Raw genomic sequence first — 12816 nt, forward strand, 5'->3', positions numbered from 1 at the left:
AGTAGCTGGCCGGGGACTGGACTCTCCTTCACTGACGCAGGCTTGCACTGGGAACCCCTGAGATTCAGGGCCTGGGTCAGTGTATTTTCAGCGGTGGACGTGCAGCCTCTCCCCCTACTTCATTCATAACGTGTCTCTGAATTCATGCTTATCTGCTGGTCCCCTAACACCCATTCATGTGGTCAGAGTAGTTTTGTGGGTCTGAGAATGGAACCAGCAGTCAGTCCCAGCTTAGTTATTTGGGAAGAAAGATACCTGAGTTTATTCTAGAGCATGTTGGACTTTAGGATTCTTTTCTTAATTTTTTGGAGCAGTGGACAGGTAGAAGGTATTGCCTATTTGGCCTTAGCTCATGTCCCAGAGGCCAGGACCCCAGAGTTTCTGTAGTTCTTTTGTCCAAATTTATTTTAAAATCCCATAGGTCTGACACTTTTCATAGCTGCTCTCTCAATCCCAGGTTGCTGGAGAAGTACCTTCGAATATCTAGTAGTTATCATTTGCTCTCTGCTGCTTTGTTTCCTTGTTCTATCGATTACAACATTTTCCTCTATAATAGAAAAACAGTTTTTGTTTTCTTATCTTAAAGAGGAGTTCCGTGCCTTGGGCCTTGAAGTCGAGCTAAGCTCTAAGCTTATTACTTCCTCAGTCTTCAGTCAGCAGTTGGTTCTCATCGTTTCCGAGGTGGCGAGCTGGGACCCTCTATTGTGTTGTTCGTGGTTTCCCTGTGGGTGGGGAATTTTTCTTGAGGCCCTTTAAGATCAGCTGGTGGAGCCAAACTCAGGCAGAAGCTGGCAGAGCAGTGCAGGTCTCCCTGTGGAGACTGCAGAGCCTGGCTTCTCTCCTATGGGTGGCCCACAGGCTGCTCCCAGGAGTAGAGCTCCAGAAGTAGTAGGTCCCCATGTTATTCATGCTGCCACCATCACAAGCGTCCTTCGCCAGCGCCCCTTGATTCTGACTTCCACTTACCATTGCTTTCAGGGAGAGCTTCATGTCTCTAAACTCTTCAGCCATCCCAACATCCTGCCATATCGAGCCACCTTTATTGCAGACAATGAGCTGTGGGTTGTCACATCATTCATGGCCTATGGTGAGTGGGACAGGGGTCCTGGCAGAGAGGTGTTCTGAGACCACTGTTGTCAGCCGGCTCACGTGCGGTTTCCCTTCTCTGTTCCCCTTCCCCCTGCCCCCACAATTGTTTTCTTCAGGTTCTGCAAAGGATCTCATCTGCACGCACTTCATGGATGGCATGAATGAACTGGCGATTGCTTACATCCTGCAGGGGGTGCTCAAGGCCCTGGACTACATCCACCACATGGGATATGTACACAGGTGAATTCTTAGGAATAATCGCCCTTTCCAAGAGCAGGGATCTGGGCCTGAGCCCTTAAGCAAACAGTTGAAGGTTGACTGAAGTTAGTGAAGTCAGAGTTTAAACCAAGGCTTGGGATTCTGTCTTTGCTCTGACTTGGTAGAGCATTTAGTCTGTCAGTGCTAACTTTTTTTTTACTGAGCGGCTTGGTCCTGAGTACTGTGTGAGAAGAACATCTGACATGGACCTCTGCACCCTCCATCCCCCGCCTTCCTTAGAGCACCCAAACTGGTATATGTGCCCCAAAGTCAGCCCTATGCGGAGAGGCTGGGGGGAAAGCAGGTTGCTTAGTAAATGGTATCAGGAAAAGCAGCTCACAGTAGGGAGGATAAAGAAACTGGACCCTACCTAACTCCACATACAAAGGAGCACTTCAGATGTGGCCTCAATGTCTGATATAAAACTAGAAACTGCGATAGAAGGAAATGATTTTGTGGCCTGAGGCATCAAAGACTGTCTAGATATTTTAGAAGCACAAAACATCTTAAAACAAAAAAATTGATGTTTTTAACTATATCAGAATTAAAGATCTCTCTCCAGTGAAGGACACCATGAACAAAATTAAGAAATGGGTGATAGCGTGCGAGATGTAAGGTTTGTCTAAAACAGACAGGAGATTTGTAACAAGGAAATCCTGTGAATCAAGAAAAGGATAGCAAAGCAATAGAAAAAAGAGCAAAGGGTTTGAAGTTTGTCAAAAAGGAAATCCAAGGGACTAACTGTCGTATGAACAGATGCTCAAAGCCAACAATAATCAGGAAAGCAAATTAAAACAGGAGGATGTCACCCTGTACACCTGAGACAGGTGTAATGTGGAGGCTGGATGAGGCCCAGTGTGGTGAGGAGGTGGGGTCTCCTGGCCGCAGAGTGGAAGATGGCCTGACATGGCCAGGGTCCCTCAGGACTGGGACCATCAATGCTGCTGCGGGCGGACACCCCAGAGAAACCCTCACACAGAGTCCTCAGGGGTTATATGTGGTGTCATCGTTCCCACGCGTGGTGGTTAGAGGCAGTGTCGTGTTCCCCCCTGGGACAGCGGCTGAGTAAAAGTGTTAGAGCCCATCCCAGAGTACAGGTGGCAGTTAGGACCAAAGGTGAGTTGTATGCAGGTGGCAACACAGATGGACTTTGTAAACAGCACTGAGAGGTAAAGGAAGAAAGGGATGCGAGCACAGCACCGTCAGGTAAATCGAAAAGATATGCATACAAAACCATGCCACGCTTTATAAGATACCTACAAACAGAAAGTACAGATTAAAAGCAGTAGATGGTGGGGGAAGCAGTGGTCTGTGAGCATAAAAGAGAACTTGAAGAGAATATAAGTTTTAAAATCTGGTGATACGTAAATTGGGTCATGCTGTTTGCTGTTTTTTCATACACGTGCTATATAAAAATATGTGTTTATGTATAAGTGGCATGAATATATACATGTGTAAAATATATACCCAAACACTGCCAGGGAGTGAGCCGACTGGAGCTGGTATGTGAAGATCAAAGGTTTGTGGCATGAGGGGCTCCCGCTGCCCCATGACACCCTCTCTCTTCCCCACCCTCCCAGGAGTGTCAAAGCCAGCCACATTCTGATCTCCTCCGATGGGAAGGTCTACCTGTCCGGTTTACGTAGCAACCTCAGCATGATCAGCCACGGGCAGCGGCAGCGTGTGGTCCACGACTTTCCTAAGTACAGTGTCAAGGTTCTGCCTTGGCTCAGCCCGGAGGTCCTCCAACAGGTCGGTGGACTGAGTCCTGAGGAGCCCCTCGCCAACTCAGTTTCCCAAGGGAGCCTTCAGGAATTTCCTGGAATGGGGGTGCTTCGCTTCTGAATGGAGTAAGGGATTCCAGAGGGAGGGGTTCCCTCTTGGCAGGTGGACCTGGAGGCCTCTCAGCATGGGCGTTATGTGCCCATTGCAGATGGTGTTGTTTCCCCTCTGTGGGGTCCCAAACTGGACCTAATGCTATTTCAATTCCCTTTAGAGACCTTCCCATTTTACAGGAAAAGTGAGCATTCTGGAAATACTTGGTGCTCTCCACATCCCTCCACTAAGCAGGAGCACGGGGCCCCACGCTTCCTCTTGCTTGTTACACAGCACCAAACACTCCTTCCTTTAAAATATCAGCTACTCTTTGGTAGTACAGGCAAGAAAAGTGGGCGGGATTGGAGACAGGCATTCTTTTCCTTTCCTTGGATGTCGTCCCATGCCTTTCTCTTCTAAGAACAACCAAGGCTACAAATGGAGTGATGTGTGGCTTTTTTTCTCCTGACTCAGAATCTTCAGGGTTACGATGCCAAGTCTGACATCTACAGTGTGGGAATCACAGCGTGTGAGCTGGCCAATGGCCATGTCCCCTTTAAGGATATGCCTGCCACCCAGGTGAGCCTTCAGCCTGGTTTCCTTCTTGCCTGCCCACTGCATGTCTTCCCCTGCTGTGGGAGGGAACCCAATGGGAGGAGAGCCCAGGAGCAGGCCCACTGCTCACCACTGTAGGGCCTGGAGCAGGAGTGCAAATGGAGGCCCACATGCCATGTGTCTGTTTAGATGTATAAATCAAGCTAACACATTTTTATAAATTTATAAAATATATTCTATCCTCCTACCTTGATAAATATACCTGGAAGGCCTGTTTCTAATTTATAGTTCTCAGACTTCCCAGATTCTGTGCTACCACATTCTGGCCAATACCTTTGAACCTCTGGCCTACAAGTTCAATTTCTTTTCGTGCCCCTTACCACAACTGCCCTTTGGTCACTCCTTGGCACACACAGCCTGTGGCATATTGTACCTTTGGGAGACAGACCAGGGGAGAGGCTTATCCAGGCCTTATCAAATTCAGGAAGCAGACTTCAGACATTTGGGCAAGGATTACCTGAGTCCTAAGTACCTGGAGCAGATCTAGAACTGGGCGGGCGGGGGTGGGGGGAGAGGCTCTGAGCGAGCCTCTCCCTTGAACCCACAGATTGCCCTGTGGGAAAAGGGGCAGCTACAGAATGGCCAGAGGGGAACTCTGTAGAGCAGGGGGCCCAGGGAGGCTTCTGGGAGGAGGTGACATTTGAGCCTTGAAAGCAAATGTGTGAAGAAAGGGAAGTGGAAGGAAGCTCTTAGGCAGAGGGAACAGCAGAGACCCAGAGTCAAGAAAGGATAGGATCTGGGGAATGGCAATAGTTATAAATAGCTGAAGTACAGGTGCTTCCAGGGGGCTGCTGGGTGATGTGGTTAGAGAAGGAAGCCACGGCAGATCCTGAAGGACTTTGTGTGCCACGCCAGGGCCCAAAGCATGTGGAGAACTGCCGACGGCTTTGAGTCCAGGAGTGATAGCCTCAGATAAATTATGTTAGAATGATCACTACAGCAGGTGGATTAGACCTAGTAGACTAGTTAGGAGGGTATGGAAACCTACATAAAGAATCTAGAAAAATCTAAGACCATCAAAGAAAGGAGCTCAGGAAAAGTGAAAGGCTACATGAGGTGAACGAGAGGTACAGATCTAGAAACAGCACGGTCCAGTAGCACTTTCTGGGATCACGGGAATTCCTTATCTGTGCTGCCCAGTATGGTGGCCACTGGCCACCTGCGGCTGTCGAGCACTTACAGTGTGGCCAGCGAGACCAAGGAACTGAATTGTAAGCCAAATTTAAATTCACTTAAGTATAAACAGCTACATGTGACTGGTGGCTGCCATATTAGGCAGCACAACTCTAGAGAGCCTTTGGGGTTTCTGGCTTGGAAGTTCAAGAGGACAACCCTAAGGACAGCAATCCTCAAGGTGGGGCTAGTTCTGCACGTGTGGAGTCTGAGGACTTTGGCACAGCTGCCCCAGCTGAGCCTGCCCCCCCCCACCCCCACCCCGGGGGCATTGCTCCTGTGCACCCTGCCACAGCCCAGGGCAGGTGCCACGTAATGCACCTGTTTGGACCCATCTGGGCCCGGGCTCCAAAGAAAATGACCTGATGGCCGCCTTCACCCTAGGGTGAGGGCTCTACGGTTAAAAGGAGGTGATGATGTCTTATAAACAGGAGAGGAAACTGGGAGCCCCTTCCTTGCAGCCATAGTTGGGGGCTTTGTTTTTGTAGGCCCTCTCCTCTGCACTTTGGCCTAGCTAGGGTATGGCTGCTGAGCCAGAGGCCTGCGTTGCTCTGGAAAAATTAGACTTATCCTGCTTCTCTTTTCTCTACTCCCCTTCAGTATTTTGGGAAAACTGTATTTGTAAAGAAACTCTATAGACCTCCCAGGGCCCCCCCCCTCCAGCCCAGGTAGTGGCTCTGTCCTCCCCAGATGCTGCTGGAGAAGCTGAACGGCACAGTGCCCTGCTTGCTGGACACCAGCACTATCCCCGCTGAGGAGCTGACCATGAGCACATCACGCTCAGCAGCCAACTCTGGCCTCAGTGAGAGCCTGGCCACCAGCACCCCCAGGACCTCCAATGGTGACTCGCCATCCCACCCCTATCACCGCACCTTTTCCCCTCACTTCCACCACTTTGTGGAGCAGTGCCTTCAGCGCAACCCAGACGTAAGGTATTTCCTCTGGGCTGGGAGTGGGCTTTCAGGGGAACACGGGGGGTTGGGGGGGTCAAAAGCCGAGTTTGAGAGGATGCCTCTGTCCTGTAAAGGGCTGGATTCCTGGAGGAGTCCTGAGCCCTTGTGGCCAGAGGGATCAGCACAAGGATTTGCTAAGCAGCCAGCCGGGGTAGCTCTGGCTGTCGTTTTTTGGGCGGGCTGAGGGAAGAAGTTGAGGATGCTTGAGGATAAGGTGTAAGCAGCAGGGTTCTGGAAGTCTGGGGCACAGGGGTGATGCGGGTCTCTCTTCCCCCTTTCTCTACAGACCAAGTGCCAGCACCCTCCTGAACCATTCTTTCTTCAAGCAGGTACAATAGCACTTTCCCGAGGCTCCCTGGGTTGGTTGGTTGGTTGTTGTTTTTTTTTTCCCTTGCCTGTGCTTCTAACTACCCTGCACCCCCTTGGCTTCGGGGTCCTTAGGTATATTCTCCTCCTCCCTTAGAATCAGAGAAATGGCCATGTGTCTGAAGCCCCTTAAAGGCGCTGCTCCTTCCTCTCATAGAGATTTTTGGCTCTAACAGGCCACTTGTCAGGAGGCCACTTGCCCCACGGTGTCCTGGGACCCAGAGCAACAGGCTCCACCCCCAACTGTCTCTCCTCTCTCAGATCAAGCGACGTGCCTCAGAGGCTTTGCCTGAGTTACTTCGCCCTGTCACCCCCATCACCAATTTCGATGGCAGCCAGCCTCAGGATCACAGTGGAATCTTTGGCCTGGTAACAAACCTGGAAGAGCTAGAGGTGGACGACTGGGAGTTCTGAGCCCCTGAAGGATGTGTACATCCTCCATCCTGGGACACGTGAGCCCCGGGGGCCCCTCCTGAGGGCTGGCCACATTCCCACCCTCCGGGGTGCAGACTGGGTAGAAAGGACATTTCTGCCAGGAGAGTTGGCCACTTACTCACTGGGAGAGAAATTCCTGGAGAGAAACCTTCTTTACCGCTCCAGGACTTCTGAGACACAGGGGAATCCCAGCAACCAGTGAGCAGAGGCCAGGAAGCTGACATTCCATCCTGGGAGCACAGGCGACCTCTTCAGAAGGAAGAGATGCTGTTCTGGCCCCGGATGGCTGAAGGCCAAGCCCAGGGTTTGACTCTTCAACCCAGGGGACTGTGTGACTTCCTTTTCTCACTCTTGCTGTCCTGCCAGGCTGTTCCATTCTCTTCCTCTGCTCTCAGATCCTATAGGTCCATGGAGGGGCAAGCAATAAGCAACCTGCCCTCCACCCTAGTCTCCAGACCTCGCCCTAATAATTGAAGGGAAGCACCAGGTTAAGGCTGGGCAGCCCCTCCTTATCCCTCTCATTGCTTGGGCCACAACACCTAAAACCTCCCGTAGCTCCTCCGTGTGGTTCATCCCTTTCCCACCAAGAGTCCATCTTACTGCCTCCGGCCTGCCGCCTTGAGGCTTTCTCCAAGGCCACAATGTCTTGCCTAGCCTGAGGACTTAAGTCCTTATGCTGCTTTAGTTTCATCGCCAGAACAAATTAAAAGTTTTGGAGAATCCATTGCAGAGTGGCATTGCTGTGTGCTGGCCATACAGGCTCAGACAGGAGTCACCCAGCCCCATGTTCTGCCGACCCAGAGTGGTCCCACGAGTGCATGCAGAAGCACAGCCGTGACCACTTTCATTAGAGAGCCTCACAACACATGTAATAGATTTGTTTCCTCACCATCCAAAAATGTGAGACTATTCAATTTAGCCCGCGGCCATCAATCAAACCACTTTGGGGGTGGAAAGGTCTAGGTGCTTAAGACTAGCCCTTCCGCAAGACCACTTCTGGGCCACTAGGAGTCCAGGCATAAGAGGCTCATCTTTGGCAGGAAAGGAGGTGAAGGGTTTTGTTCTGTAACATGACTTGCAGTGTCTCCTTACCCCTGGAACTAATACCCAAAGAGCAGGTAACCCAAGAACCAGACCTGTCCCCTCTGTCATCCTGGCTGGCGGCCAGCGAGGCTGGGCAAGGGGGTGATTCTGACCTGGGTCTCCATGGTGCTTCTCAGCCTACATGGGCACCAGCCTGGCACCTTCACCCCTGCGGTTCCCTCAGAGGCAAGGTGCCCTTCTCTCGCTCAGGCACTAAAAATGTCAGATTAAGGAAGTGCCCCTCCCTCTTCCCTGAAGCTGCGTTGAACCCTCAAATGCTCTCACTTTCCCTTCCCTCAGAAAATTTAACATCAGCTTAAAAACGAAAAGTAAAAACCCTCTTCCTTTGGGCAGTTACAGGGGTTGAGGTGAAGAGAATGGACACGCGCTATGAGGCGGAGTAGGGAGGCCAGGTCACCTTTGTTTCCAACCCTCCTCCTTACCCCTGCCCAGCTCATCATTTCTTTAAACCTCAAGTTCCCTTTTCTCAACACCCTTATCAGCCCGTTTTCTTTCCTTCTGAACTGCTTTCTTCACCTTGTTGTCCGTTCCTCCTCGGCACCCAAGCTGCTGCTTCTGAGGTGGCTGCCCGCAGTTGCCCCTGCAGACCCATCCTGGGCAGGGGAGGGGCTCTCCGGGCACAGGTGGCGAGACAGTGCGAGCTGCTGGCTGCTCCTAGTGCTCCTGGTGCCGGTGAGGGCCACACAGTCCTGCCCCACTGCAGCCACCTTTGAGAATCTGGTGACCGCTGTGCACACTGCCGGGAAAGAGGCACAGAAACACAATGTTAGAAGTGCCGCACACACACCCCAGCCGTGGCGTCCTGGGCCTGCAGCTCCACCCAAACTTAAGTCTTCCTCTAGAGAAGGGCAGGAGGCTGGGGAGAAAGAGCCAAGCGCAGCTGCGAGCCCTGAGGGAGCCAAAGGAACAGCTGGGGGCTGGGGAAGCCTGCTGCCTTCCTCTGGCCCTCCCCTGCCAGGCACAGAGGCGCTGAGTTGTTCTGTTCCCTGACACGCGTGGGGGCCGCGCTCTGGAGCCACTAGCTCTATTCCTGCCACAGTGTGGGAACGAGCCATGTTTAGGGCTGTGTTTGGTGAACAACTTCCAGCCAGACGTCAGGCAGAGCCTAGCAGTCCCTGGAGCTAACGAGACCCGGGTCTCCCAGCACAGGTCCCTCCAGGAAGCCGCTGCCCCAGGTGCGCAGCACAGCTGAGGCTCTCCCCCACCAGTGGGTGACGGTCACCTGCCTCCTGTAGTGCGGTGTGCCGGAGCCATGGCAGCCGCTGGGCCAGAGGGGCAGGAAGTAAGGAGCCAGCGGCAGGGGGCCTGGCTTCTGGCGCCAGCCCTGCCTCTCTAGCTTTGTTACTTGGAACTAGGCACTTCGGATCTTCAGGCCTCTCTCCCTTGTGCTAAAGGGTGTTAGGGTGCGTCGAGTTTTGCTTGTTTGAAGGATGGAAATCTCTTTCCCCGAAGGGAGTGCCCTCGATTTCTCGCAGGCAACCGTGCCCGCCCGCAGGAACTGGGGGGAGGGGGTGACTAAGGCCACAAAAACCGGCCACAGAAACGCTTTAGGACGGTGGGCCTTGGAGCCTCCCTGGGGCCCCTGTCTGTGGGGCCGCAGGAGAAGGCGCTGAGGGGAGGTGGTCCTGTCGGACCCGTAGTGCAGACCAGCGCGCGGTGAGCCGGCGGCCCAAGGTGACAGAACACGGGGACGCCGGGCTTCGCAGCCTCGCGTGGCGTGACCGCGTGCGGGTCGCCGCTGCCATCTTTCTCTGGCTGCCGAGCGGGAGCGGCCTCTGGCGGCGGGAGGACTCCGCGGCCGGAGGGGGCGTGGGATTCCGGACGGGGCCGCCCCCGCGGGGTCTGTCAAACCTCGGGGCCCGCGGAGCTCCGGGCGAAAACGAGGGCCAACTGGGGAAACTGAGGCAGCGAAAGGCCCAGAAGCACCCCAGTGATCCTTTCCCGCCGCAGGGGCGTCGCCGGGAGGGCTATTTGTCCCGGGACCCCAGGCGTCACAACCTGAACTCGTCCTCGCCCTGAGGCGCGCGGTACCCTCCGGCTCCGGTCCCTTTCGGTCCGGAGCGGGCCGGCGGGGCTGCCGGCTTCCCGAGGCGGGCGAGCGCGGGGCCCGCGGAGATGGTGCTAGTGCCCGTAGCGCGGGGTCGGGGCGGGGGACAGACAAAGGCAGGGGACGCAGAGCGAGGGAAAGACAAAGCGCAGAGGGGGTCGGCGGCGGCGCCGGGGCCCCGGAGGCGGCTCCGGGCGCTGCGGAGCCAATGGGCGGGCGCGGGGCGGGGGCCGGCGGGGGCGGCGCCGCGATAAGGCGGTGGCGGCGGCGGCCGCTCGGGGACCACTGGCAAGCGGCGGCAGCTCGCGCCCGCGCCCTCCTCGCACCCGAGGCGCCCCCAGGAGACCGACCCCCCGCCCCGCGGCCCAGGCCGGGGCCTCGGTGAGACCCGCGGGCGGGCCGGGGAGGGGGCCTGCATCCGCCTCACAAACCCGGGCGCTGAGGTGGGGGTGCCGGCGCGAGGGCCGCCCCCCGCGGGGTCCCGACGCCCAGCGCCTCCCCCGGTAGCTCTCGCTACGGGGCTCCGAGGCCCTCGGCCGCCCTCCCGGGTGGGCCTTCGAGCAGTGACGGAGCCGAATCCCCCTGGCTGGGTCCGCGGGGTCCCGGGTCTGGGGTCCCGTCCTCGCGGGCCCCGGGGCCGAGGAGCGGGGCGCGCGGGCGGCGGCTCGGCCGGGCGGGGCGGGCGGCGCAGCCGGGGAGCGCTGTCCAAGGGCTGGGCCGGCCGAGCCGGGAGTGCCCGCGGCCTCGGCAGCGTCGGGCAGGGGTCATGCCGGGCCAGCGGATTCTCACCCACGCCCCGCCCGGTCCGCCCGCCCCTGACCTCCCCTCATCCAGGCGGGGTCCTGGGCCGCGGGGCGCTCACGGCGGCTGCGCGGCGCCCCCTCCCCCGGCCGCTCCCGGCTAACTCTGTCCCCCCGACACATGGTTCCACTCAGGGACCCCTCTCCCTTGGGGAGCAGCGTGGGGGGCGGGCGGGCGAACGAAGGGGGAGGTGGGTGAGGGGCGGAAGTGGCAAGACCCAGAGCAACAGGAAATGACTTAGGGAAAGTCCCAACCGCAGCCCCCCAGCCCCCTGCCTGTAAACACTCCCACCCCACCCTGCAGGCTAGGGAAGGGCTTGTGGGGCCCGACCGACCGACTTCCCCTTGCAGAACCCAGCGGGTGCCGCGTCTCCACCTGGGGCCTCCATCACCCCCACCGAGCCATGTTCCAGGCTGCAGAAGCCGCCCAGGCCACCCCCTCTCATGTAGGTGATCAGCGGGGCGGGAGGGCTCCTCTTCCGCAGGTGTCTGGCCTGAGGGTGAGGGGGTGAGGGGCGGCAGGTTTGCCACCCTTTGCCCCACCCCCCCACGCTCCTGGGATCTGGGCTGGTGACCGCTGCAATGGTCTGGGGCATCCCTCTGACCTGGCCCTGACTGGCCCTCTCCCTTAGGAAGCCAAAGGCAGCGGTGGCAGCAGCACTGTCCAGCGCTCCAAGGTAGGGCCCTGAAAGTGGAGTGTTGGGGGGAAGAAGGGATGGGCATGGGTCAGGCCCCTGGCTGACTCTCTTCCCTGGACAGTCCTTCAGCCTTCGGGCCCAGGTGAAGGAGAGCTGTGCCGCCTGCCAGAAGACTGTGTACCCCATGGAGCGGCTGGTGGCCGACAAGCTCATTTTCCACAACTCTTGCTTCTGTTGCAAGCACTGTCACACCAAGCTGAGGTGCGCCCTTGCCCTAACCCTGCCCTTGCCTGCCAGCCCTGACCTGACCTGACCACAGTTGTTCTGCTTCTGCAGCCTGGGCAGCTATGCAGCACTGCACGGGGAATTTTACTGCAAACCCCACTTTCAGCAGCTGTTTAAGAGCAAAGGCAACTACGATGAGGGCTTCGGCCGGAAGCAGCATAAGGAGCTCTGGGCCCACAAGGAGGTGGACTCTGGCACCAAGACGGCCTGAGGCCTCTCTACCGTCCACTGTCTCTGTAGAAGAGGGCCTGCAGAGGGGCAGTGGGAAGGGTGGGAAAGAGATTGGACCTGGGCTCAGGTTGGGGGGCAGGGTGGGAGGGGGAGAAGGCCATCTTGCTCAGGCAGAGGGTTAGGGGGACAGGGCTGTGCTCCAGGATACCTTCATTATCCCTGGGGGGGGGGTGGTTTGGGAATCAGGATTGGGGTTTGCTCACCGCCCTGCTTCCTACTTCTTTCAGCCTACCCCACCTCACCACCCTGGCCCCCTGGGAGGCCCCCAAGCCCAGCTTCCCTATCTAGGTGCCTTTTCTCCAGCAAGGAGTCACCACGCCCCCTCAGGGTCCCAAGCTCCCTCACTGCCACCTGGGGCCCTCTGTGGCCCCCATGTCTCCCCATCTACCTCTGCCCTTAGCGTGGTCCTGAGCCATGGAGACCGGAGGAAGGAGAGCCCGTGTGCCCTCGCTGGGGCTCAGAATGCCCACCAAGGCCCTGGGGAGGAAGGGAGGGGGAAGTGTATTAGCCCTGCCCTCCCCTGAAAGGCGAGGCAGGGCATGCCCGGTGGGGCTTGGGACCCATCTTGCACCACCGGACTCAAGAAGCGGAAGCTAAAGCACCCGCCAGGCTGAGAGCCACAGAGACTGGCTGGGGGCTGGCGTGGGCCACACTCCTCTCTTCTCCCCTGTTGCTGCCGGTTTCTGACTGTTGTGATCAACCCTGTTTTAAACATGTTTTAACAGATTCTGACTCTGTATTATGTGGCCTGATGGGGCGGGGGGCAAAGGGGGGTCCTTTGTGGCAGGAAGGATGCAGACTTCTCATGCAGAGGTGACAGGAGACATGGTCAGCCCAGAGCACTCCTGGCCTTGATTAGGGTGGGGGTGGGGCTGGTGATGGGTGTCAGGGAAATGACACCAACCTGAGAAAAAGAGGGAGCACTCCTTTTTCAACAGTCAGGCCTCGATGCTGTCATACCCAGAGTGGTTTTAGAACTGAAACTCCACTTTGCCCCTCAGCTTTGT

General features: G+C 56.7%; 2 protein-coding genes and 1 long non-coding RNA gene across 11 annotated transcripts in view; 2 read left to right on the forward strand and 1 right to left on the reverse strand.

The window, feature by feature from the left end:
- Positions 1–7428, forward strand: part of STRADA (STE20 related adaptor alpha) — a 27276-nt gene extending 19848 nt beyond the window's left edge. For all 9 annotated transcript variants that reach the window (XM_045813993.2, XM_045813995.2, XM_045813994.2 and 6 more), the window contains 7 exons: positions 979–1087; positions 1206–1329; positions 2928–3099; positions 3637–3741; positions 5641–5882; positions 6190–6232; positions 6531–7428. In XM_045813993.2, the coding sequence (XP_045669949.1) occupies positions 979–1087; positions 1206–1329; positions 2928–3099; positions 3637–3741; positions 5641–5882; positions 6190–6232; positions 6531–6683 (948 nt within the window). In that variant the 3' untranslated portion in view covers positions 6684–7428. The remainder of the gene's footprint in view (positions 1–978; positions 1088–1205; positions 1330–2927; positions 3100–3636; positions 3742–5640; positions 5883–6189; positions 6233–6530) is intronic.
- Positions 1–8937, reverse strand: part of LOC123802959 (uncharacterized) — a 14789-nt gene extending 5852 nt beyond the window's left edge. The window contains exon 1 of the long non-coding RNA XR_006782713.2: positions 8325–8937. This is a non-coding gene — a long non-coding RNA (uncharacterized LOC123802959). The remainder of the gene's footprint in view (positions 1–8324) is intronic.
- Positions 8938–10080: 1143 nt separating this feature from the next.
- On the forward strand, positions 10081–12535 carry LIMD2 (LIM domain containing 2). Its single transcript, XM_045813937.2, has 5 exons — positions 10081–10236; positions 11007–11101; positions 11288–11332; positions 11415–11554; positions 11630–12535. The coding sequence occupies exons 2-5, from the start codon at positions 11060–11062 to the stop codon at positions 11787–11789; spliced, it is 387 nt and encodes a 128-aa protein (XP_045669893.1). The 5' UTR covers positions 10081–10236; positions 11007–11059; the 3' UTR covers positions 11790–12535.
- Positions 12536–12816: the final 281 nt, after the last annotated feature.

This window comes from Ursus americanus, chromosome 23, assembly GCF_024610735.1.
Source record: "Ursus americanus isolate L20-20 chromosome 23, mUrsAme1.1.p, whole genome shotgun sequence".
NCBI lineage: Eukaryota > Metazoa > Chordata > Mammalia > Carnivora > Ursidae > Ursus > Ursus americanus.